Genomic DNA, 26,675 nt, shown 5'->3' with positions numbered 1-26,675 from the left:
CATGGAACCAAACCAGGACAGACCGACATGACAGGCCTGCAGAGAGACATACAGTACAGTACAGTACAGTGTTGTACAATATACTGAGAGAGGACTGCAGTGTTGAAATAGATCAGATGCAAGCAACAAACCCACAGTGGGGGGAGGGGGGACACACTTCAAACAGGTGGGAAAGGTGGGGACAGTGGGGGAGAAATAGGGCAGGGGAGAGGTCAGAAGGGAAGAAAGGGAGGGGGGGGGGGGGGGGTCAGAGGGGCAGGACACCAGATACCAAGCCACCAAGAGGTCAGAGTCACCCCGCTGGAGTCCCGGGGGGGGCACAATGCATGAGAAGAAACAAGGCAACACCAGGCGCGAGAGAGGAGTACCACTTCCTTGTAGAGGTTGTAGAGGGGGGGAGAGGGGGGGGGGTAGGACCTATCAGAACCAGTCAGGAATGCACCATGCTTCTGTCTCCTCAAAGAGAGACAGAGTTGGAGACGAGGAGGAGGGAGAGAGAGAAGTGAGGACAGTGAAGAGAAGAGAAGAGAGAAGAGAGAAGAGAGAAGAGAGGAGACAGAACGACAGATCAAATGAAAGAGGGACAGGACAGATCAGAACAGGGAGGGTGTGATGTAGGGTAGAACAGGGGAGATCGCAGCCACATATAGCAGAGAACCGACCACCGTAGACGAACAGACAGACACACACGCAGGAGTGCCGTACTTACAATCATCTGTGGAGGGAGAGCGGTGGGAGCAGGATGTAATAGTAATAACAACAACAACCAGAGAGAAGGGTCAGTCAAGCTGCAAAGAGCCCCACATCAGTCAAAAACACACAAGTTTGGGCCCCAGGGCTGGAGGGACCTGTGGCTAAATGCCTCTAAAGCCTGGACTAAGTAGTAGTTGAGAATTGAGAAGGGCCAGCAAATACGTAACTTGAATTCTGCGGAAATATTCTTAGAGGCAAATCTGTGCTAGAAAATTTTAACAGCAACTCCAAATGAGGAAATGGTTATTCTATAGACGATCATATGGCTTTTGAACACATTTTTTAGCCTTTGCTTGTTCTCCATAGATGAATGCATCCTTTAACGAGTGATATGAGGCTCTTTCTTCAATAACCAAACACAAATAAGAACACATATATCCAAAACAAAAGAAAACAAGAGGCTGCTTTCCAAAATGTATGATTCAACTTGACAGAGGGCCAAATCCCCAGGGCAAAATATCCGCCATTCAGTTGTGAGTTACTCATAAATCAGGAATCGCTCCAAATATTTGTTAGCTGACATATTGGAGAGCAGCCATGAGCTGGGGTTAGAATGATATGGTGCACTCCTTTTTCCTTTTGTCTTTTTTTTTTAGGATTTCACCTTGATTTGGTTGGATGAATGGAGGCATAGGGGGCAGTGGTGCATATATGTGTAGGGGCTGGATAGAGAATAGGGTGCCATGTCAATTTGATGCGAAGGCAGTTCAGTCTTCCTCTGCCATTTCTTAATAGGAGAGCCATCTTGAATTGTAATACACACAAAATGTCTGCCTTTTTTATTCCCTGTCCTCCTCCTCCACCTCCTCCTCCTGTTCTTTTGAAGCTGTCTTGGCAGTTGGAGGTGTGTGTGCATGAGTGTGTGAGTGTTTGTTGTGTGTGTGTGTGTGTGTGTGTGTGTGTGTGTTACGTGTTCTGTAAGACAGTTTCCTGCTGTCTACCTAATGTTGCGGTCATCATCAGAACAGATCAAATATTCATCATATCTCTTTACTCCATGTCGTGTTTCACAGCAACACTCACGCTCACTAAAAATAAACAGTAATCTTTCTTGAGTCACAACAGATCCTAAGGGCTGTGTGTGTGTGTATATGTGTGTGTGTGTGTGTTTGTGTGTTTGTGCACGTGTGTTTATTTCTGTTTGCATGTGCATATACATCCAAATACGAATAAAATAATAATTCCATACGTTAAATAAGCACCCGTCTGTATATATGGACATGCACATTGTCCGGCTATGAATGCCAAAATAAAATGCACAAGTTTGTGTATATCTAGTTCGTATTGTGTCTGTGTGCTGGTGGATGTGTATTCATAGGACTAGGTGCTCTCACCGTTTGGTCTGTGAGTGGCGGCAGAACAATGGTCTTCTCCATCGTGTTCATCACCAGCTTCCACAGCTCCTTCAGCACACGCTTCAGCACAGTCTTCTCACAGATCTTAGCAAACAGCGTCAAGCTGGTAGGAGGAGGAGGACGAGGCAGAAGAGGAGAGGAGAGGAGAGAGGAATAATGAGCAACAGAAGGAGCCAGACGCTGTTCTCCTGGTAAAAAACCATACTGATAATGAAGAGAGCAGGAGAGAGAACAAAAAAGGAGGGACACTCTCTTTCATATGCATGAAAAAGAGATGCTAGAAAGAGGAACAGATAAAAAGAAGACTCCTCTGAAATGGCAGATTGCCTCACTTGCTGTCCAGGAACTCCATGATGGGCTGCAGGACATTGTCAGCATCCTGGGCCACACTGCTGGCGTTGCCCACATTCGTGGTGCCCTTCACTTGGCCCAAGATATCGCCCATCTGCTTCACATTCTCCTCAATGTGAGGCTGGAAACTACAGGGATAAACACAGGACACACAGGAGGCAGTGGAAGGTTTTACTGAAGGCTGAGCTCAGTGCCAGCAACCTCAACCGGATTCTCGATGTATTTTTCTCTGACGTTCAAATTGTTAAAAATGGGGTTGTTTTGGAGACTATTCTTATATTATTTCCTGTGTTGGCCAGCATACAGTAGATACTGCAGGGAGCGACAGGAGAAACATGGGAAAATGCAACATAGGTCATGAGGTGGACTTGACCCCCACGGTTTCCATCTGTTTCCCTGGCAAAGCCCATTCATGTCCTCAAGACCTTGCTGAGAAACAGTTTGCATGTGCACGTCTGTGTGTGTGTGTGTGTGTGTGCATGTGGGTGTGTCTACCTGACGGCAAAGACCCTGCTGAGATCGTCCATGACATTGTTCAGCTTAACCTGCAGGTCCTTCAGGATATCGCTGGCCTCCACACATAGCTGAAGCACACACACGTATACACAGGCACACACACAGGTATAGGCACACACACACACACACACACACACACACACATACACAGTTGATTAGAGAGTTTGGCCAGAGATATCATGGAGCACTCCAAGGAAACATTTGGACCAAACAGACGATCTCTGAGACAGAACTAGGTCACAGAGGCAACCATGAACAAACACACTCTCTCTCTCTCTCACACACACACACACACACACACACACACAGCTGAGCTACTGTACAATACAGTCTGCTGGGTATTCAGAGAGGACAGAGATGAGAGTCACTTACATCCTTTCCACCCATGGCTTCAAACATCTTCTCCAGCTGAACTCTCAGCTGTTGGATGTTGTTGATCAGGATGCACGGCTGCATGGGGACAAGATGACACACATCTCTCTGAAACACTCAACACCCTGATTAGATAGTCCACGATTAAATACCCTTGATCAGGATGTGCGGCTTGGAAAAAAAATAAAATCTCAAAATACAGAATACAGGAATTCAGAATTCTAGACATATGAGAATATATATATAACAAACACCTTTTCAATTTAGGCAAGTAAAACAGTGGAGGGGTTAAACTTAAATAGAAATTCATTTTTTTGTGCCTTAATCATTGGGTAGACAAATGGGATGGATGCCTTTGGCCACTCACCACTTTCTCCATGGTGACATAGTTGGCAAAACACTTGGAGATGATGTCAGCATAGGACAGAAGCACATTGCTGATGGTCTGGAGAGGGAAATAAGGAAGAGCAACAGGTCCTCAATCATGTCCTAAGCATCTGAAAATTTCTAATATAGAAAAATGGTTTTAAACAGATCCTTTTAGTGTATATTGATTTTGTGAGGTATGATTTGACTGCGAGTTGTCATGGCATCATATCTACCTTGGCGAATCGTTTCATGTAGTGTCCTACGATCTGCGGGTCTGGACACTCCAGCTTCCTGATGATCTCAAAGCTCTGGTTGAGCTGGGAAAACACATCCACCACCGAACAGGAGAACAGAGCGTGCTCCGATGTAACCTGGAACTGTAAGGCAGAAAACAGGACGGAGGAGTTTAAAAGTAGAGAGAAAATGAAAGGGATAAAGGGAGGAGAGATGAGGGAAAGAGAGGGTGCGAGAAGAACCAGGAGAGACAGCGGGTTAGAAGCTGATTGAGTTGCCTGGTGCAGATTGACAGGTTGGTAAGTGGAGCAGGAGGAGAGGATGATGAAGCTGTGATAAATATAGATGACAACCAGTCAGCCCAGGGGCTTTGCTAGGAACTCTGGGGTAGCTGACAGGCACCTAAGACCACATAGCAGGACCATAAGAAACCATATTAAACCAGACTTCTGTCATCTTTCCCCACACTTAAAGAGCCCCAGAGCTAGCCAGCCATCCAGCCAGTCAGGCAGCCATCCGGCAGCAGGTGGGAGCTCTCCTGTCTGTCTTTTTGTAATTGGCTGGTGGTAAGTCTCCGTTCCCTAATTGGCTAGAGGTGAGTGTCTAGCTGCTGCTTCAGGGTGTCTGGGTAATGAGGTGAGGACAGATTTTCTTCGGTCAAAACTCGGGAAGAAGGCCATTAATCCACAATATCCCGCTGTCATAAAGTTATCTCCCTCCTTAAGAACAAGCGCGCCTCAACCGTGGCTCTTTAAACGTTCAAAGAATCTCTTTAAACCGCAAAGCACTTTGACTGGAACATCCTCTTAGCCCAGACATGCTTTCTGCTTTGAGCCCAGGTGTGTACTGCTGCGTCCATGCTTCTGTTACTGCTGGGGGGAGCCTTTGAAGAATGCAGGAGAGGTAGAAAGAAGTGTGGGAGGCGAGAGCGGGAGGATGAAACTTTGGCTGATAACTTTGAGGGTGACAGAGGAGGTACAAAGGATGGATTACAGTAATTCTGCCTGAACAACAGCGACTCAGCGGGCCCAGGGGAGTGAGGAGGAGATAGGGAAAAAAGAAGAAGGGCTGAAAAGTTTTACCCCATCTTTTTTGTCTCTCTCCAGAGCGCCGTGCAGAAAGTCTCGAGACACTTCCTCGTTTTCGTCCAGCCACTGGATGACAAATGGCTCGAACCACCTATGGAGAGCAGAAAAACACACCGCTTGATATATACAAACTGGGATAATCACATAAGAAGGTGGATTTTTGTGTTATTTCATTACTGTTATTAACATCTGTCCTCAGTATATGTGTATGTCTGAAAATGCAAGACAGTTGTGGGCACAGATGCTACTCACGCAGGATATTCAGGTACTCTGCTCTTGAAGAAGGGCAGGTCTTTGCAGTACTCATTGTACAGCCACTTGACTTTGAAGTGCAGGTTCATATAATCCGCACTCTTACATAGGCGATTCTTTTCATGTTCTGCGAGAAAAGGAGAAAGAGGATAACCGATGTTAAATTAAAACCAAACGCTCCTGGGTGTTTAAGCTATTGTAGTCCATCCACAATTACCGTAGATCTATTATGCATACAGAGGCACGAACCCAAGAACCTAACACACACACACACATCCTCACTGTGTTGCTGAATATAATTCTCTAATGAGTCTGCCAGGGCTTTGACAAGGCTAGGTCAATACAGAGGCTCAATATATCATTGGCTTGCGCTCACCCTCCATCGCGTACTTCATATCCTGAGCAAACAGGTTCCACATCACCTCAGCACTGATTTTACCCACGTTAAGCTCCTGGGGAAATCTTGACAGAGAAGAGAAGGAGGAAGGCATATATGCGCTTAGAAAGAGATATGAGACCGAGCAAGCAGATGGTACTTTCTCTGCCTGAAATCAGCCTCACAGCGGAGTTTTAAATATAGAGTTATGAAGATAAACTGTGGAGAAGAGATACAGAAAATGGCATAAACCTAAAATCTTATTGTAAGGGAAAGGAAAATGTGATCAAAGAGAAAATGTTCTAGGAGAGAATGAGAGAATAGAAGAACGAGGCAGATGAAGAGTGAGATGGGATTGAGACAGGATTTGGTAGAGAGAGAGAGAGAGAGAGAGAGAGAGAGAGAAAGGAGGACAGGACAGAGACGTACTGGTTGAGGCAGGGAGTGTAGGAGTTCTTGTCCTCCTCTATGATGGAGACGATGAGGGTGATGAGTTTGGACCAGAAGTCCAGGTTCTTGATGCTCGGTCCCTGCTCCTCTGGAGGCACGGCCCCCTGCTTGGCCTGGAAAAGCAACGGCACAACTGGAATCACAATCACCCTTAAAGAGCTACACTTTTGAGTTTTTGGGAGTTTGACCCATTGGTCACCTTACCCAATACGTGACGAGAGGACAGAGACAAAATCATCTCTGTGAGTCTGGTAGATAGCTCTGTCTGGTGCACATGCTAACACTTTAGCATGCATTATGTAATTGTAGCCGACTAGCATTATACAAAGTATGAAGATAAACCTTTTAGTAATCTAAAGTTGGTATTGGTTTTTATTCACTTCCAGTGCAAACAATTTATGCTCGAAAAGAAAGAGAGATCTTCTGCCACTGAAAGTAGAGTGTTTTCTTTTTTGTCTATTTTTCCAATCAGCAGGTTTAGATGCTGTCAAGTTCTCATTTTCTCACTTTTAGAATGATGCTAGTCTGTGATTACTTAACATACTGTATGCTAAAGCATTAGCATGAACACTGGACTGACAGAGATGATTTTGGTGCCTATCCTCTTGTCAAATATCGGGTAAGGTGACCAATGGACCAAACTTCCAAAAACTCAGTGAAGTCCTTTAATGATGCTGCATAATAAGGAGACCACTTGGTACTCTACACACACTCTCTTAATGTGATTTGCACTTGATGTATTCTTCATTAAATGTAGAAGGGCGGTGAACATTTTGGGGGGAAATCCTAACAATGTTGTCAGTTCAACCCAGCTCATACATATTCAACACTAGCTGCACAAACTGTCTTAAAGAGACGTGTCAACTGTCAGGACGACTTCTTTGAAATAGCTGACGATGAAGAGGGGAAGAAAAAAAAAAACGTAAGCCGAGCACCGCAGGGGTTGAAAGTGAAGAATGATCTTATAGAGATTTCAACAAAATATAGCAACGCCCCTCAGGATGAAATGTTTTATTCAAAGGGAAAATGCTTGTTTGAAATTCAGGAGGGGAGTGTGACTGCGGCTGGCGCTTTAATGAGGACTAAAACAAGTTCTAGAAATCCCTGATGAAATCCTGTATTGGTGTGATGGATGGAAGAGGCTAGCACACCCAGACTGAGAGGGTGGTGGGGACTCTGCTGGAGTCACACACACACACACACACACACACACACACACACACACACACACACACACACACACTTTTCGCATTGAGAACAATGTAGAAATCAAGCAAAGAGGGTACAGTGATAACAATCATAAAACCCAATTATACGAGGGGTAGTTTCAGCCAAGCAATCTGATTGGTCAAGGACATCTTCCAACCATGATGATAATTCACAGAGAGCACGACTAGCCAGGCTTCACTGATTGCTAAGCCAACTGTTATGATGAGTTGGGAGCTAGTTGTTTTATATTATTATGTTTTATGTACACTTCTTTGGAGAAAACCTCAGAACGTCCACATTCGTTGGTAACTGTTCTATAAAAGCCATACTACTCAGCTGCTCCTCGAAACCTACAGCATCACCGTCGTGCCAATAACTGTCTGTGTGTGTGTGTGTGTGTGAGAGAGAGTGAGAGAGAGTGAGAACGCTCACACATTCCCACACACCTACACAGGCATTCGATCCACTGTGGGCTCTTACCGGGTCTGTCTGGTACTCGCGGCTGTAGAGCTCATGACAGTTGTTGAAGATGTACTCGTAGGTGGAGTTGAGACAGGCTTTGACACAATCCTTCACTACCTGGCTGGCTCTGGGTGGAGACTGCAGCTCCTGGACCTGAACAAAAAAAAAAGAAAAAAAAGAATTAAAACTAGACAAGCGCACACACTGGCTCATTAGCTCACTAAATTATGGGGCTTCAAAGTCATCGTCCATGATTAAATAGACAATGAAATAATGTTTTTTAGAAAAAGAACATTTTAAAAAAGAACATTTAAAAACTAATACTAGATTAAATGAGTTGTTAAGATGAATATATTTTGGCACTGACCACCAAAGATACATGTTAGGTTTCCACCATTAATATCGAGAGAGAATAGAGTTAAAATCTGAAATTGCTGATGACTTTGACTTACATGTGGAATTTTGTGAGAAAAATATTATTTTACAGTGAATGAGCTAATGAGCAGGTGGAGTGTGTGAAACACAGAGAAGGAAATTGACAAGGCCCTGAAAGAGAGAGTAGAAGAAGAAGAAGGGATGGTACCTTCATTCTGAAGAAGGTGATGCTTGTGAGGAGATCCACTGTGGACTTGAGGTCCTGCAGCCTCTCAGGACTGCTGGCTGGGAAGTTGTTCTAGAGTCAGACACAGAAAGTATTGTGAGCCACAACACAATATCACATTCATCCTTTTCCCTTGAGTGTGTATGTGTGTGTGTGTGTGTGTGTGTGTGTGTGTGTGTGTGCATGTGTGGTTTTCTGTGTTTGTGTGTGTGTCTGTAGGCAAGATCCAGCATGTCATTGATTTCCACCGCCAACTAACCCTAACACTTGCTGTTGTGTGGGTGTGCAGTATTTCCTGCATGTGTCCATGAATGTGTCTGAGGAGCTGTCATTCTAATTAGCACATCCGCCTGCTTTGTTTTACTGTTTCTCACAAGCAGAGAGATGAGGAGAAAGAGAAATAGAGAGAGACAGTGGAGAAGTTTGGTATGGAAGAAGAGGAGAAGTGGGCAGGTCTTCTATCCTGCAGCTTAGCTATCCGACCACGCTGGACTCTCATCTATAATTAACTTTTCTAAGATAAGTGAGTGTACAGTAAACAGTGAGTAAACAGTGAGACAGAGAGCAATCTTACTCGGTACATGGACAGGTCAATCCTCAGAGAGTTGTGCAGCTGGTCTAGAAGCTTGACAAATCGCTCTTTCTGTAGGCACAACAACACACATGGTAACAGATATCAACACCATTAAACATGAGAAAAAAATACTACACTGCAAATTATGAAGGAACAAGTATTCAGTACCACAGGCTAGCAAACAAGCTATTCGTTGAATAATTAATATTGGAATTAAGGGACTGTGCTTCTTCTAGCCTCATTTTTCGAGGAGGGAAGAAACATGGTTTCTAATTTAGGCAACATAAAGTTAAAGTTTTAGCAAATAAGATATTTAAAGAATAACACACTTTGCCGCTGGCTGGACCTATGGCATTTATTGATTCTGATTCATATGTCTGCGTTGACTCACTCCAAAGTTGGAAGCAGCAAAGCGGTCAGAGGCAGAGACATTGTTGGTTGCCTGGGTGGTGTGGGCGTAGTAGGCATTGATGTTGGCCAGTAGGGTGCTCATCACCGCAGGCACGCCCGGGCACATGTACTTAGATGACAGGCAGGCAAAGTGACTGGAAGAGAGGGACACATGTGAATGCAAACACTGAATACTGATCATTTACAGAGAGAAAACACACAACTCTGCACGCTGACACACAGACTTTCCACGATATTCCAGAGCCAGGTTTTCAGGTTGGTGTTAAGGTTAGGACGTACGTCATGGCCTGATAGATGGACTCCACTCCATAACGCATGGCAAACTCATCCACGATCTCCTGGGGAGTCTCCTCAAAGTAGACCTTCCACGCATCATCCCCTTTAGCATCAGGGATCTTCACCACACCATTATTCTGGATATCTGTCACATAGTGGAACAGGTTCTACAGAGAGAAGAAAAGAGGAGAGAGAGAGAGAAGAGAGGGAGAGGAGATGCAGAAGATGAGAGGGAGACACAGCAAGAGAGGGAATACATATGAGAGAGCGAAAGAGAGAAACAGAAGGAGAAATGGCAAAAGTAGACAGAGAACAGGTTCAAAGAGAGTGATGGAGAAAGTGTAAGCAGCTACTGAGATCTTGGTCTGCTATTAATGAGATGATGTTATGTCTAGGGATGAATGGGCTAACTATCTTCATTATGATCACTGATACAGTGCGTGTTCATGTGTGTGTATATGTGTGTGTGTGTGTGTGTGTTTTGTGTGTGAAGGAGAAGAGCTCTCTCTCCAATCAGTCTACTTACTAGTCAGCTTGTTCAATGGATTGTTATTCATTAATTCACTCATTAAGGACCGGGATAAGCATTCACACGTCTCTCAGTTGTAATCAAAGGTTGTAATCAGCCCTAGAATAATGTTGCATTGCACTAAGACAGAGCAGGATTACATCCTATGCCTCTTTATCTGTTTATCTTTAAATGGCTCTACTGCATGTATGACCGTAAAACTATATTATGAGGCCAAAACAAGGTACTACTCGTCCATAACACATTATGCTGCTGTAAGACATTCTGAGTTGGCTATGCGGTTTATAGCCACTTATGTGCAGCAATAACAGTGGTCATTTCTCGGTTAAGGTTCAGCTAATATGCTCTGTTGAGTAATGGGCCGAGTAATGACTCGGTACGAGGCTGTGATTGGTCTACAATCAATCAGCCGAGTTCTCCGCAGACAGGAGGACTAGAAATGTGTCTGATGTCTTTGCTGTTGGAAGTGGTCTTTATCTTGCTAGACAAAGCAAACTTTACGGAGTATTAACTTCTCTTTCATTTGGAATGGCTCCATTATGGAACAGAACATGAGTCAAGTAAATTAACCTGTTTGGCATGGCTCATTAAGATTACTCAGCACAGAGATGCACGGACACCCTCATGTGCGCACACACACACACACACACACACACACACACACACACACGGAGCTCACCTCATGCAGACAGGTGTACTGAACGTGATATGGGGCGACCGTCTCCTCTCCTTTGATCTCTACATTAATGTGCATGCGGATAGCCCCGGACACGGCTGACTTGTCTGTTCGCTTGTCTGTGAAGAGCGCAGGACATACAGCAAGACAGTTAGCCAAAGAAAAAAATCTCAATCAGAAAAATTAATTCAGGCAAACAAGTGTAAGTGAGGTGAACTGTGACAATGGCAGTAACATGCTGTGAGGTAAATACGGTATAAGTGACATCTATAAGGTCAAGTGGTTTAATGCGGTCCGACTGACCCAGATTGTACCAGACGTCCATCTCTCCGCTCAGGGTGCGGACCTCGATGATGGTTTGGCCCAGGAAGTCATCTGACTCCCGTTTGAACTTCTGCTTCACGCGAGACTTGATGTCATCGTCCTCATCCCACACTCGCACCTTGATGCGGTCTGAGGAGTTGTGGCATTCACTACATGGACAGAGACATAGAGTCAGTCACAGTTATGAAATGTATTCCTTCCATTGACAGTGGGTCAACAAACCCTGTTGGATTATTAGCATGACTCTTCTTATTGGACAATCTTAAACATCAAAGGCTATCAGTGTAAATGAAAAAAAATACATAGCCTTCAACAAATCTAAATACATTTAATTCAATCAATATAAAGCAGTTAAGGACAAATCAGTACAATATACTACTATTACAACAATTGCTCCAGAAGTGTCTACTCACAAGTTGAAGTTCTCCTCCCACACAGGGTTGAGGTTGCCGTAGATGGTCTTGGTCCTCTTCTTGGTCTTGCCCACCTGGACGGTGACGTAGGGATCACTGGAACCGGTCTTGTCCTTGGCCTGGAGACCCTGGGCGCACAACACTGGGAAGAGGCAAAAACACTAGCCGGTCAGCCACTGTATGTGCTGTTGTGTCTGCTCTACTAGCCTACAAACGCCACCTATACTCTCTTCATACAAACGCCAGCTTGTCTCTCCTCGGACTTTGATGTTGAGAATGTTGGCCACCTCCCTTCAAAGCGACTGCACTGAGCATGACCCCTCTCACCTGTGATGCTGATCTTGGCCGACCACTTGGAGGTTCCGTCGAGCACGCTCTGTTTGATCTGCTTCATGTGGGTGACGTGAGTGGCCTTGATGACGGAGAACACTTCCTGGATGAGCTCGAAGATCTCAGGCTTGTTCCTCTCGCGGATCTTCATGCGGTCCTTCAGAACCATGATGATGTTCTGGGTTCGGTCCTCTGCGCCGTGTTTGGAGCTCTTCTCCGCTGCTCCTGTTTAGGGGCAGAATTAAGACGGGACAGAAAATGGTCAGACGTGTGATAGCATATAGTAGTGGCGTGATATGATAGGTGTGTCTGGTTCATGGTGGCCACACAGTTACTGATGATAACAATAAGAGAGGTGATTGTCTTGAGGATAAATATCTACAATATGTAAACCTTATATGAAAATCTGAGGCTGGGGAATTCGATTCAGAATACACACCAAGAAAAAGAGCGTGCAGGTGATGAAAAAGTAGTCTATAATTCATGAATGAGAGATGGAAACATCTTCAGAGCTATAAAATGCTGAGTAAAAGAGATGGAAAAGAGAGGAGGATGTCAACAAAAGACAAATGGTTTTTAATATCCTCTCAAGAAAAACAAGGTAAACAGGAGAGTAGGAGTGTGAGAAGGAGGAGGAGGAAGACAGGAGCTTGGCATGAAAAATTGAGATGAGAGGAAGTAGATGGACCAGATAGTCTAGTGTTATTAATAAAAACAGCCCAGAGACAGCAGGACAGACGGAGGCTTTAGCAACAATCACGAAGCCAAAAACTCAAAACAATAAATCAGTCAATAAATGGCTGTAAACGGTTCCTATAAATCTTTTACACTACATTTAACCATACTTTGCTTAGGATAAAGACATTGGCATACTTGTTATCCAGCCTTTTTATACATTGAATATTAGTGCTTATATGTCAGCATAATACTACTTGTTTGCAAGCTAAACTGATCTTTTCTAACATGTCTCTTACTTTGCAGACAGTCAGCATTGAGCAGATCCTGGCACTTCTCGTGGCATTTGACTCCACACTCGGTGCAGCGCATGCCCTGGCGAGCGATACCCCACAGCAGCCCCTCACACTCGTAGCAGTACGTAGGGGTGGTGGCTGTCCACACCTCGAAGTTGTGCGGGGTGGTGCAGGAGATGGGATAGATGAGAGCCTGGAGGGTCTTCTTATAGACATGGCTCTTCTACAGGGGAATAGAGGAGAGAATTACAGGGTTAGGAGAGTGGAAATACCCTGCAGAGCTGTCATTTGTCCTTCTAGTGTTTCTTCTAGTGTTTCTTCTGTCAGAATAAAGCATCGCAGGTGCGGGCATGCTAGAAAGGTTTTTGGTACAGTGTAAGATAATAATAATAATATCTTTATCTATATAGTACTTTTCAAGCTTACAGCACAAAGTACTTCACAGAAAGAACCGGTAAAATAAGCAGATGGTTAATAAACGAAAGCAGGTAAAAGAAGAAAAGTAAAATCCAGGAATTGATATTTGTTTTGAATTCATTTTGTAAATGAGGACTGAGGTACTGACCAGTTCTTCGTTATGCAGGGTGCTGGACGTCAGCGCTGAGGTGATGCCTGCCTTCCTTGAGTTCTGAACCAACGACTGAGGGACAGGAGAGGAGGGGTCAGTTTCTCCTGGCTCACACTTCAATATCTTTTCTGCTTACTTTTAATCAAGACAAATCTCAGTGCAGCCTATGAGGCCGGTGTGTATTATTACAGTCTGTCTGGCAATGTTCTCCTGAATGGTTACAACAAACTAGAGATGACAGCTGTAGAATTTAAAGTGCTTCCTTCCACGAGAGTGCTCAATTTACTGGTGGGACAAGAAAACTAGTATACCCTCACAACATAAGTGTCTCTATGGCAATTAGTGTTGGTTACTTACCATAGCCTATGGCAGCAAAAGTGAAGGAGGGAGGAACAACGGAGAGATTTAATGTTAGAAAGGGGCATAATGAGGAAGGAATTTACAGACAATTAAAAACGCAGTGGGGAGATTCCACAAATTGATGCATTCATTCTGCTAATGAGTCCTGAAGCACAGTTATCACAATCAATACCTTGATGGACATTCATGATAAAAACTAAACCACTAAAACAGTTTGCACACCCTTAACATGGGGGAAATCAACATGCCAAAATGGTAAACCTACTGCCTGAACAATAAGGTGCTTGGTTGAGGAGTATGCATCATTAAAGCAGAGGAAGGGAGTTGTGGAAACTAGGAGTCATAAATTGTCTGAAGGGGGAAGAGGCCACTGATGTGTCCAGACTTCAGTGTCTGATCTCTGAATGAATTAGTCTGTGTTTGCTGCTCATCCAGACGGAGCCCCACTCCGTCCGACCCATTACCTGGGAAACTCTGACAATTTATGAGTGTGTGTGTATGTGAGAGAGAGAGAGAGAGGGAAGGGAAGAGAAATGTAGGAGTGCCTGCCTGTGTCTGTCTGTGTGTCTGAGCAGTTGCGTCGGTGTGTCGTGGGCGTCGCTGTGTGACAGCAAGATGGATTAATAAAGACAGTCGGCTGAGCCATTTGCTGGTGTATGGTAATGCTTGGTTCCGGTGTTGTTTGGGAGAACGGCACAGTGAGCTTTGCTAAGCTCAGCGCCTGGCAGGTGATATTGGCTGGCTTGTCTCCAGCCTGTCAGAGCTCAGCCAGGGAAACAGATCAATGGGGTTGTTCAACGGAGGATGGAAACAAGGAGCAGACCGTCGATGTGCTGTGACTTTAATAACCTAAGCACCTGCTTTGACAGGCGAATACACACCGACACTTCCCAAGCAGATCTGTTTCCATCTGTGGTCTCAGTGATTACAATCGGTCCCAACATTTTCTGACTAGACACTATTCACCTTTTCTGAAGAAACAAGCAAAGATAGGTTGTGCTGATGAGTGCTTGTTGATAATATTGAACCGACATGTACCTGCTGCCGTCCCCACCCTGTATGGGATTTCAAGTAGCTCATAGGAAGCCAAATAGGTTGCAGGTTTCTCCATAGGATTTCTAAACATCTCACGTAGGCTTGTCAGCAGTGAGGCAGTGTCAGGGAGACATGGGGACGATGGCAGGGTAACGGAAGGTCTGTTTTTTGACAGCATCTAGGAGGCGTCAGTGTCAGTCAGAAAAGACCCCACGGCCCTCTAAGTCTGGACCCAGTGGCCCCTCAACCCTGGAGCTCACCCTCACAGGCTGTAACAGCAGGGCAACTTCCCTTCATACATGCAGAGTTGATGCAGGGTGGAAGCAGTGCAGAGAGCTCAAAGAGAGAGGAAGACAAGTAAAAAGGAGGGGGCGAGAAGCAAGGCGAAAGACCAGGAGGTAGAGAGAATAAAATAAATAGAGAGAGGACAGCAGGGAATCAGAAGGTAAGCAAAAGGGGGAATAGCTACAGTAGATGGGAGTGAAAGACAGATTGGCTGGAGAGAGGTGAGACTTAGTCAGGAGAATATTATGCGACTACTGCTGAAACTCACCAGATCTCTGACCAGGGGCATGGCTTTCCTCTTCCTCAGGTCTGGCATGCTGTCTATGCTATACAGAGCACCGCCCACCCTGGAGACAAAACACGCACATACTGATTCAGCAAATGTGTCAATAAGATCCTCATGTAGTAGCAATTATGAATGTATGTGACAGTGAATGCCTGACTCTCAACAGTTCCCAGACATGATGAGCACTGATGACATTTATTTTTTTCTCTTTCAGTAAGAGTTGTTAATTTGAAGCTGGACATGATGACCATGCTAACACGTTTCATAATTAGCTAGACAAAAATTTCATTAAGACATGAAAACAGTGGGCTTGCCTATGGCTCTATAAGATATAGATAGCAGTCTTGAGCATTGAGAGTCTCGGCGACCGTAGTAATTAGAGTGTCTTGATGACTTACCCTGCTGATAAAAGCAGAGAGGCAATGCCAACGCTCTCTCCTCGGGCCTGTGGAGAGAGAGATGAGGTGGGAAAGGTGGGAAAGGCAGGGAGAGCAGCCATTAGAGGACTGATTGGAACAAAAGGAGGCACAGCATATTATAGTACTGTACATAGTGCTTTTATATTGTCTTTTTTATTGCGTAACTATAGCAAAATCTAGAAATATGGTATTCCTTGGTAAAAAGAGTCAGCAATATTTCATTATCAGGTTCCCTACTAGCTGCTGCTGCCATAATGATCACAAGTGTACCCAGAATTCACAAATGAATAATACAACAGAAGTAAAAGGGGAGAGAGAGAGAAAGAAAGGGAGAGATGAGGAGAGAGGTGCAGCTTTCTGTCTTTCTGAGTGAGTATGGTGGTTATTGACGTCAGTGAGGCCTTTGTGTTTGAGAAGCATAGTAAAAGTGGATTACTGCCAGATGGCTATCTGTGTAATCATTCTTCTAATTCTATCTGCTCTATTACAGAAAGACATGTTCTTTGTCTCTCTGCCTGTTCAAAGAATGACACACAGCACTGATACTCACGTCACACTGATCCATAGAAATAGAAGTCCTAATTGGCATAAATGTCAGGCTTAGAAAATGACACTTAGCAGACTTACAGCAACAGTGGACAGCTTCCTATATGTTGCTTGGCATCCATAAATATCTCTGAGCCACATAGGATACATACTCTATAAATTACTCAGATTAATTAGCGCACTCTTGGCCACACCCACCTGAGAGTCTGCTCCAGCCGTGGGTTATCAGAATGGACAACATGCAAATCGCTACGAGGATGGCAAACAACTGAAAAGAAAATAATGAAATGGCAAACGATACAAGGGGTAAACAGAACCTATCATAACCAAATAAAGACAAGACAATACAACCCACAGCAATCAACAACTGAGGAAAAAATAGTAGGGCCAGTCAACATAAGCTGGAAAAACTAGAAGGACATGCAGGGACTGATGCGACATGTCAGTGAACTCAAATAGTAGACGTATGAGTTAAAGCAGGAAAAGACAACAGAGACAACATATTACACACTCTCACAAGCGCATGCATACGCCTGTATGAATGTACACGTTACGAAAATGCACACCCATGTGCACACACACACACACACACACACACACACACACACACAGACCCTACCTCTTGCAGCTGTAGCCGTACCCTGCTGAAGAGCCGAAGCCAGTTGGCCTTGGCCCTGGCAGGACCAGGTTCCATGATCTCTCTCTTTGGGAAGCTGACCGAATGGTTGAGGATGGAACAAGAATGGATGGCAAAGGAGTGTGATTTTCAAAAGGTTATTTCTATACAACTGCAGACTGTATGTACTCTATTATCTTATGTACTGAATGCAATTATGCAGATCAATTACCACGGACTAATATTTGGAGAAAATTAATTCACATTAGTGGGTAACTGAATTATGATATCCTCTAAGAAACTGACAGTGTGTCAACAGCATTAGGGTGTTCACCTTGGAACAGGAGGTTCCTCTGTTTTCTCTTCAGGAGCAGCGGGGACGCTCTCCACTGCAGGCGGCTGCTCTGGGGGTGGAGGCTCATCAGGCTTGAGCTCAGGCTCCATGGATTGGGTATCTGGGGCTGGGACCTGCGGTAGAGCTGTGGTGGCGGCGCTGGTGGATGTGGTGGAGGTGGACAGACCCGGCTGGGTGGGTGTGAAAGGAGGCTTGGTGGCTTCTGCGCTGAAAGGGGGCATGGTGTTGTCCTGGGTGACGGGAGCCAGACCGGGGGCCATGCTGGGGGGCTGGAGCTGAGCATGGGGCGGCTGCTGCTGGTGCAAGGAGGTCTGCTTCTCCAAGGGCGGCCTGGTGGAGGACAGGCTCTCGGAGGGTTGCAGCAGGGAGGGGGCGGTGCCAGTGGGCGTCGGGGTGTAGGGTGGCTCCTGGTCTTCGCTGAGCGTGCCGTCCAGCGGGTACATATCTTCATCTTCCTCGTACGGCATCTCCTCCCCATCCTCATAGTTGTACTCTCCTTCCTCCTCGTACATGTCTCCGTCCTCTTCTTCATACAGCGCCCCCTCCTCGCCTCCGTCTTTGATGTAGCCCCCCTCGTCGCTGTAGACCCCCTGGGGCTCCTCGCCGTCCCAGCCTGTGGAGTCCTCCTTGCCGTAGCTGACGGAGGAGTGGCAGGAGTGGTAGGAGTCATTTTCGTCGTAGAACTCGGAGCCTCGCAAGCTCTCACCGTCTTCAGGACCGAACTCCTCGCTGAGCTGAGAGCTGCCTCGACTCAGCTCGCCTGACGAGGCGTAACGACTGTCTGTTGGACTGAAGGGAGAGGGAGATATGGAGAACAGTTACTAAACACACAAACACACACACACACACAAGTGTAGGAGAACAACTAAAGGGGTTCCCAGACTTGCATGTTAAGGGGTTTGTCTGCCAGGGTGACAGTTAAGGAACTTGTGTGTTGGGGTCAGGGAGGGAGACAGCTAACCTATGGGAAAAGAGGAGTGGCTTTGAACCAACCAATCAGGAGACAAGCTAGTGTTTACAAATGCATGTGTGTGGGTTAGCTGGAGAGGTAACTGCAGGGGGAATCATCTTCTTAGTAGTGGGAAAGATTACTTGTGGATGCTTGTGGAAGATAGAAGGACACACACACACTCACTGACAGAAACACATACCACACATACGCACACTTGATCGCAAAAAACTTGACACTTGATTTGCATATCTAAGACATAAATAGACCTAATCAAATTAAAGAAAGTCAACCTTCAAAAGTATGACAGACCCAGCTACGTAAGGAAGGAGAGAGAGAGAGAATGAGAGTGAGAGAAATAGCGAGAGGGAGAGACTGAGAGGAAGAGGATCATTTATTAGGCTGACAGAGGAAAAACAGTCTTTCTTTTGCAGACAAATAAGAGAGGAATATTTATTCAGAATGATGCATGAGGCTATTAGACAATGAGACGGGCCATGAGTCAGAGAGAAATATCAGACACATACGCAAACATGTGCATACACACTGGAATGCGCGCACACACAAACACACACACACACATACACTATCGTTGAGACTGTATTGATTACAGACGTGTTGGTTCAATAACGCATGGTGTAGGAGCAGTAAGGGAGCGGAGAGTATAATGGCCTTGGGCTGCGAGCCAGATGGAATATAGGGGTAAGGATGAATGGACACATGAACACTCAATCACGACTCCACGCTCTTTCCTTTTCATCAGCTCTCTCACCACCCTCACATCACACACAGACTGACACGGACGCTGACAAAGGCTTGCATAACATTTGATTCAAATACACGTCTGCCTCCTTTCTCAATAAAGAAAAAAACAACGGTAGATGGAAAAAGTAAAGTAAAGCCAAGTAAACTGTAGGAGGATGTGTGTCCTCCTCGTCTTGCCCTCTCTGCTATGGATCCATTACTGGGCTGAAGGTCTCCTGCTGTCTTACAAGTGGGAGGCAGATCTGTATAATTGGCAACTGTGGGACACCCTGAATTACATAGGGTTCTTCTCAATGTCTCACACATAGGAGAAGGCAGTAATAACAGGTTGCCACAAAAGCAGATATGCAAGCACACACACACACACACACACACACACACACACACACAGGCTCTTACACAAACTCTGAACAATCAGCTGAACAATCAACCAACAATTAATCCCTCTGACTCTGACTGTTACGCAACAATGCATACACGCATACACGCATACATACATACATACACACACACACACACACACACACACACAGAATAGCAAAGAAGTTGCATATAAAAGTTAGAGTTACAATGGAGAAGGTGAGCATGGTACATTATTTGTTATACTGGTCAATTAGTCACCAGGAACACAGTATAGATACAGTAGATGCAGGAGCAGTAGATCTCTATAACGATATACAATATACATATATAGAGAGAGGGTACGAGCGCATGCATGCAAGCACAGCGAGCGAGGAGGACAGGACAAGTCCACCACTGACGTCACAGCGAGACGGAGTCACAGGCCGGAGCGGGAGGAAGAGGAGGAGGAGGAAGAGGAGGAGTTGGAGAGGAGGTACAGAGACCCACCTATCGGACAGCGAATGCCTACTGTCTAGAGAATACTGACGGCTGGTGTGCCGGCTCGACCCCGAACCTGAGTCGATATCGCTGCGCCCGTTGGTGGCCGAGTCTAAACTATCATAGCGTCTGGTAAGAGCAGGAGGAGGAGGAGGAGGAGGAAGGAGAGGGGAGAGGAGCATCAGTAGAGCTCGGTGCAAATGTGTCAAAGAAAGCTCTAACCAAAGTGAGCCTCTGCACTGCCCCGTTAAGCTTCTGTATAAAGACCTCTCACTGATGAGCCAGGAAGAGGTTGTGCACTCGAAGGAGATTTATTTTACCCATCTAAATCTAACTCAAATGTGACTACTGGTGAATTAAAAAGGACAAAGAAAGTCAAACTTTCTGCAGTATTGCATCTCACCAAGCAATGCATGAGTTTTGATGGTCTGGCGCCTTTAAAAGTGTGTCCAGAAAAAAATGTTAACAAAAATCATTTTGTTTTCTGCAAAATAAATTAGCGTAGAAGAGAGATTACATGGGGTTTCTGATGCTCATACACTCACACATGCACACAAGCATGCTTGCATACACACACACACACACGCACATCCATACACTCACAGAAAAGATAACCACAAAGGCTCTCTTCGTACATGACCTGTATACAAGAACTCTGCGCCCCAGCATGCTTGTATACACTGAGGCCAGGGTTATTCTCTAGAGGGGGAGAGCACAGTGGGACAACATGTTACCATGTACAACACAGTGAAACAAAACATGACCACTGGGAATCAGCTGTCTCAGGATTATATGCTAGGTGGATAAAGACTCAAGTTATTACCAAAGACATATTCTTAAGATGGTGAGTGGTACTACATTTTCAACATTTAACGGTTTTGTTCCTTGTTCTTCTTCCCTTCATTTCCCACTGAGACCAAAAGAAAGCCTGTCTCTCTGTTAGGCTTATCGATACTTTTTGACGGCTCCCCTGTGTAACTTGATGGGTGCACATAAGCAAGGAAACTCAAGTGAAAGAAACCACTCTGCCTCAGTTTTTGTGTGCATGTGTGTCCATGCATGTGTGTGTGTGTGTGTGCCACAGTAGCTGTACTATGTTTGTTACCTCATGGCTCTGTGGTCGTAGTCCAGCTCATGGATGTCTTCGTTGTAGGAGTGTCTGTACTGCTGGTGCCTCATGGGGTACTGGTGCATGGAAGCATTGGGCTGCGAGGTGGTGTAGTAGGGAGGAGGGATGCTGTTACTGGTCTCGCTGCGGTAGTCGCTGTCTCTGTCGTCCACAGCACTGTCTGGGTCCTCATCTGTTTGCACACACAGCGGGACAGGGGACAAAGGGAGGGGCCCAGACAAGGTGAGGATCATCGGTCAGACTTGTAATCAAACTGCATTTGCAAATTATTCACACCATTTGTTTTAATCTGCTTGGATGGGGTTTAGGAGAATTCATGTGACAGGCAAGGTGTCAATCACTGAAAAGACTGACTTTCAAATACTTTGCTGTGCTTGTTCCCAACTTTCTGGTACCCATTGTATTGCTCTATGTGGCAAACCCCACCCATCTGGCACCTAAGTAAGATAAATCAAACCAGAAAATCTTTGCAAATAATATTTGGAAGCTGGTTTGGTTACTGGTGGAAGACATGCTCATAATATATCTTGAAAGAATACCATTTTCATTTTTCTGTGATTTATTCAGTATAATTCAAACAGTTTTGCTGTCAAATCCATCAGCAGAATACTGATATGAGCTGCTAGAGAGTTTGGAGAGGATGAGAGAGAAAAAAAAATGGTAATATGGCAGCTAATGGTCGCAGGGGAAAACTGCACAAGGAGATCATTACGTTAAGTGAGACATGGACAGTAAATACAAAATTACTCCCGTAGTCATTAGTAGAAGTGCATGAAAGAAACTTACTTTGCTGATCTCCCCACAGACTCCAATTACCTGCAAGGAAATGAGAGGTTGGAAAAACAGAATTAGGTTTGGGCCATAAATGAAATACACAAGCAGTCCTAGAGCCAGGTACCAACACACCAGTGGGAGTGAGAGCTCCGTGGCCTTGAGAAACAATCTTTTTAACGTTTAAATTTGTGTGGAGGAGAGTCAGTGAGCTAAACCTGTATGTGTGTGTGCGTGTGTGTGTGTGTGTGTGTGTGTGTGTGTGTGTGTGTGTGTGGTGTGTGTGTGGGGTGTGTGTGTGTGTGTGAGCAGGGAAGAAAAGTAGGGGGTCCAGAGTGTGGGTTTTAGTAAAACCCAGACAGAAATCAGCTATTACTCACACCCTGCTAGCCTGTGACTCACAGCAGAAAATACACACATACTGTAGCATCTCTCTCTTTTTCTAGACACACACACACACACACACACACACACACACACACACACACACACACACACACAAGAGAATCATGCCACCCACCAAAGCCTCTGCAGATGTGTTCACAGATTTATACTACACACACACACTCATCCACCTGGTGCCTTTGCCGTCATCAACCAGACAGACAGACAGACAGGCAGGGTGGTGTGTGTCTGACAAGCCAGTGTATGTCAGTTCACATTCATCACACATCTAGCACCTATAAGTTATTCTGCTGCTCGGGCAGGCCCGCTTGCCTGATTCGTCACGTCAGCTTTCCTCCCCCCCTCCCACCATCCTGAGCCTCATCTATCAGCCTCATTGCAACCTCCCGTCTAATCCTGTCCTCAATGAGTCAGGAGAAAGAAGAAGAGTCGGAGTGGGAAGAGGAGGAGAAATAGGAGGCATAATAAGGATGGAGGAGGAGAAAAGGCAGGAGGAGCAGAGAGGTATCAGAGAAGAGAAGTTAGGATGGGAAAGATGAAAGTGAAAGAGGAGTGTATGGATATTTTGTATTCGACTAGTCTGGAGACACTCACAGCACTGTGTTGATGGTGCATGGAGTGGTCGCTCCTGCTCCTCTTGATAGGCGTACTGAAAGAAAAAAAAAAGGAAACACAACAGACATCTCAGAAAAAAAGATATCCATTACTTCAGCTGAGGCAAATTACTGGTAAAAGTATTGACTGTCTGCAAAAAGCCATCCGCCATTATTGGCAGCCCTTAATTTGAGAAATGCCATAGAGCGTAATTAGAGAGAGAATATGGAAAATGGAGAAAGAGACTGTTGAGAGCAGGTGGGAGGGAGACAGGAAAAGGAGAGGAGGAGGAAGGGTAGAGAGAGAGAGGAAGGAGATGGTGTGGAGAGAGAGAGAGGAGAGGGCAGAGAGAGAGGATAAGAGGAGGAAATGTACAATAAGAGGGGAAGAGGTGGTGAGAGAGGAGAGAGGATGGTGAGGAGATAGGGTAGAAAGCGAGAGAAGAATGATGTTCTTACGTCTTGGTCTCTCATGGCGTTTAGTTGTTCTAGTTTCTTGGCCCAGTATCTGGCCTCCTCCTCTGGAATGTCTGCAGCACACAACACAAAACTCTCAGAACGATGCCCTAGTCCGCATATTAAATATTGGACACTATACACTCACTGTAGATTCCAATATAAACATTGGGATAGAGCCAGACAGCAAGCATGTCATTTTCTTTGAACAGCTTCATGACAACAGCAGTAGTATAAATATTGGTGGTAGTAGCAGTAGTACTAGAAGTAGTAGTAATAGTAAGAGTATCAATAATAGAGTATCAGTTGTGTACTTATTACTTACTTATTACATATTACGTATTACATATTACATGCTTGTAAGAAAGGGCTATATAAATAAAACTTGACTACACTTGAACAATTCTCAACCAATAATATATTATTAGTATTTTGCACACTATGAATGGCCTGACCTAGTGGCAGTTCAAAGCGGGTGTCGAGCAGCACCCGGTGGAAGGTTGGGTCTTTGGTTCCGCAGATCTCATTCTCAGCCATGATCACACTGGAGTCCAGGGTGAGCCACTGGCCTGGACCCTCCTGCAGGAGACAGAGACAGAGGGGTACAGAAACATTACCATGACAACAATATGATAATAAATATGCCATTTTGTATGCGCTTGCAGCTGCACCAGTCGTACAGTCCATCTTTCCTTGATTGGAAATCAAATCTCAATGTTATTCTACTTAAAGCTAACCTTTTACTGTAACTGAAAAAAAACCAGCAGCCTATATTGTGCTAACCCTAAATGTGGAGAGATATTCCCTTGAGATGCTATCTCTTGATCTTCATTTACCCTTCATTACACTCTGAAAACAGTTGACATGTTTCCAGTGTTGGAGCACTGATGGAGAAGACAATTCACAAGATATCTGTTCAGTGCATCTAGCCACCTGCTTTGCATTCAGTAATGTAAAATGGTCATATGTAGCATCATGAATACTGTAACGGTTAGGGCATTAAACTCCTACTTGGGCGGCCATATTTAAAAAAAATAAAATAAAATAAAAAAAAATTGTGGGACAATTTGGATAAAAGCAGCCATCAAATGGCTTACATAAAGTTGTGGTTATTTTAGTACATTAAAGTGCAGTTAAAGTGTAGAGTTGAGAGGACAGTTTTCCCTTGCAAAGTTTATGTGAGACTTGAGATATAGCTTTAGGTAAATCAAGGTGACATCGACTGTGTTTACATGGACACCATAATCTAATTATTGCACTTACTCAGAATCTAATATAATAAGTATAATTCTATTAAGGTGCTCGTGGCAAAAGAATGTTCTGTTAATACTCCAATTATTGAGTGAATATATCAATCACTTCTATAGACTGCAAGTGATGTCAGCCTTTCCAATTCCTTCCTATCCTAAATGGCACTCATATTGTTCACAAAGTGTTTCATGTTGCTGCCATTTAACTTTCCCGCAAATTTTCAGACTTGAGAAAGAAACTCACTCTTGGGAAATGGAAAGGTTAACCGTACAAAGATAATAGATGTTAACGTGACCAATTCAACATATGCTGCAACTTGTAAAAACTGACCATAATCTGACTCCTCCAATCATTCAAATAAGATCACAGCGCTCTACAAATCCCTGACTATGGCCTTCATTAAACTAACATTAAGATTGATGTGTTTACATAACCCATATAGTATTCTCGTAATTAATTCACATCAGAGTGTTGGTGTGCATGTAAATGTAGCCAATGAATGCCAGGGTTGGGGGAGTCAGACCGGCAGCAGAGCCAGAGACAGAGGGAGTGTACCTCGTTGGACTGTCGTATGCTGCGCAGGGGGATCCATAAGGTTCCCACCATGGTGTCCCAGATCAGCCCTTTATTCCACACCTCCACTGTCAGGCCCAGATCCAGGCGGTTTATCTCACTGCTCAGGCGAAGGAAGGAGGGAGGGAGAGAGAGAGAGAGAGAGAGAGAGAGAAATGAGTCAGAGACAAAGCAGAGGAAGAGGAGTAAGAATTGCAGAACGCAGGAAAGAGCTGAGTGCAGACAGCGTTTTATACAGACACCTCGTAGCATAAAACGTCTTCAACAGAAACGCAATCTATGCCATCAGGAGCTGCACTCAAATCCAGTGATGGATATGCGCTGTGATTCAATCTGCTGAGGGAAATGAGTCACTCAGCATGAAGACGGAAAGGGAGCGGGGGATTGTCAACTAGACTGTCGGCAGGATATAAGAGGGAGCGCAGACAGGAGGATAATGCAGACTATATTTCCATACAACAAACAGCAGTGAACTCTAAGCCTCATTTTTCCCCATCAAGCTACAGGTGTATATAAAGCTATGGTCAGGACTAGCCGACCATAATGTGACTACAAATCTGACTGGCTAATATCTAAGCTCTCTACGTGTCTCTCATCGTCAGGCAATACCTCTTCCTCTTCTCTTAGACCCACTGGCTCTCCTAAGTGAATCAAATCCTAATAATAGCCACAGCGTTGATATGAACATATGCATCTTTCTCTTTCTCTGAGAGCCAAGGAAGTAATCTGGCAAACAGATGACTGGGGTGGTGCTTCATAAAAGAGAAAAGAGGAGGAGAAAGGAGCAAGAGAGAGATGGGGGAGAAGGAGAGGGTGAAAGAGCTAAGGAGAAGGGAAGACAGATCTGTGCTGTTTTTTTTGTATTGACTTATAGCAGATTAAGGATTGTTAAAAAAAAAAGGGATGACATGCCATTTCTATCTGTTCTGTTTGGCAGCTTTTTTCTGCTTGGTCAACTTGCGGGTCTTATCAGCAGTTGTGAAGCCCGGATGGGGAGAAAACATCTAGACTTGCCTGGCATCTGAACTCTGCCCAAAAAGGTTGTCTGTCCTCCCCTCACACTTCAAAGAGGGAGAGAGAAAGGAAGAGAGAAGAAGGGAGCAAGAATGTCCCTTTTGGGCAGCGGAAATGCCTCATGTGAATTAACACTCTATTTGCCTTTCTCATTAAAGATACAATGCACACATTATTTCACCATTTAAACTTTGGGGCTATATTTGGGGCATTTTTGGGGATTTTTTTTAAACCATTGCAACTCAAAATATACACGTTTACAACCAGCCTTTACACCCATTGCAACTGTAAGCACTTAAAATTAATGAATGATCATGTTTAGCTTTTAGATAATGTCAGTCCTTTCATGAAAGCCCATATAATGAAATTTAGAGTGATAGAATAATGTTCAAATCAACAAATGACTGTGTAAACAAAGCCAGACGTACGGACAGTGTTTCAACAGAGAATCATACTGCAGTCAAAGATTGGGGCTTTAACTGCCTCCCCATCTCTCTGGCCCCCTTTTATTTATCTATTGGCTCCATTCTTGCCCTCAAAAACTGTCTGCCTGACTGTACGCATATA

At 44.7% G+C, this 26,675-nt stretch overlaps 2 protein-coding genes across 2 annotated transcripts in view; both read right to left on the bottom strand.

The window, feature by feature from the left end:
* Positions 1–26,675, bottom strand: part of LOC139929162 (uncharacterized) — a 383,413-nt gene that overhangs the window by 228,200 nt on the left and 128,538 nt on the right. The window lies entirely within an intron of this gene.
* Positions 1–26,675, bottom strand: part of unc13a (unc-13 homolog A (C. elegans)) — a 42,924-nt gene that overhangs the window by 9,867 nt on the left and 6,382 nt on the right. Inside the window, exons 4-35 of the mRNA XM_071908322.2 lie at positions 25,077–25,194; positions 23,726–23,849; positions 23,274–23,344; positions 22,816–22,870; positions 21,832–21,861; positions 21,022–21,217; positions 19,926–20,045; positions 17,342–18,151; positions 17,011–17,092; positions 15,825–15,871; positions 15,409–15,487; positions 13,458–13,532; positions 12,896–13,115; positions 11,919–12,146; positions 11,592–11,733; positions 11,158–11,327; positions 10,858–10,973; positions 9,653–9,816; positions 9,354–9,507; positions 8,963–9,031; positions 8,371–8,460; positions 7,806–7,940; positions 6,096–6,223; positions 5,667–5,752; positions 5,291–5,417; positions 5,033–5,129; positions 3,950–4,093; positions 3,715–3,792; positions 3,348–3,425; positions 2,955–3,043; positions 2,441–2,587; positions 2,088–2,211 (exon numbers count right to left, since the gene is read on the bottom strand). Of these exons, the coding sequence (XP_071764423.2) occupies positions 2,088–2,211; positions 2,441–2,587; positions 2,955–3,043; positions 3,348–3,425; positions 3,715–3,792; positions 3,950–4,093; positions 5,033–5,129; positions 5,291–5,417; positions 5,667–5,752; positions 6,096–6,223; positions 7,806–7,940; positions 8,371–8,460; positions 8,963–9,031; positions 9,354–9,507; positions 9,653–9,816; positions 10,858–10,973; positions 11,158–11,327; positions 11,592–11,733; positions 11,919–12,146; positions 12,896–13,115; positions 13,458–13,532; positions 15,409–15,487; positions 15,825–15,871; positions 17,011–17,092; positions 17,342–18,151; positions 19,926–20,045; positions 21,022–21,217; positions 21,832–21,861; positions 22,816–22,870; positions 23,274–23,344; positions 23,726–23,849; positions 25,077–25,194 (4,393 nt within the window). The remainder of the gene's footprint in view (positions 1–2,087; positions 2,212–2,440; positions 2,588–2,954; positions 3,044–3,347; positions 3,426–3,714; positions 3,793–3,949; positions 4,094–5,032; positions 5,130–5,290; positions 5,418–5,666; positions 5,753–6,095; positions 6,224–7,805; positions 7,941–8,370; positions 8,461–8,962; positions 9,032–9,353; positions 9,508–9,652; positions 9,817–10,857; positions 10,974–11,157; positions 11,328–11,591; positions 11,734–11,918; positions 12,147–12,895; positions 13,116–13,457; positions 13,533–15,408; positions 15,488–15,824; positions 15,872–17,010; positions 17,093–17,341; positions 18,152–19,925; positions 20,046–21,021; positions 21,218–21,831; positions 21,862–22,815; positions 22,871–23,273; positions 23,345–23,725; positions 23,850–25,076; positions 25,195–26,675) is intronic.

The sequence above is a fragment of the Centroberyx gerrardi genome, chromosome 9, assembly GCF_048128805.1.
Source record: "Centroberyx gerrardi isolate f3 chromosome 9, fCenGer3.hap1.cur.20231027, whole genome shotgun sequence".
Classification (NCBI taxonomy): Eukaryota; Metazoa; Chordata; class Actinopteri; order Beryciformes; family Berycidae; genus Centroberyx; species Centroberyx gerrardi.
This window is presented reverse-complemented; position numbering and strand designations above follow the sequence as displayed.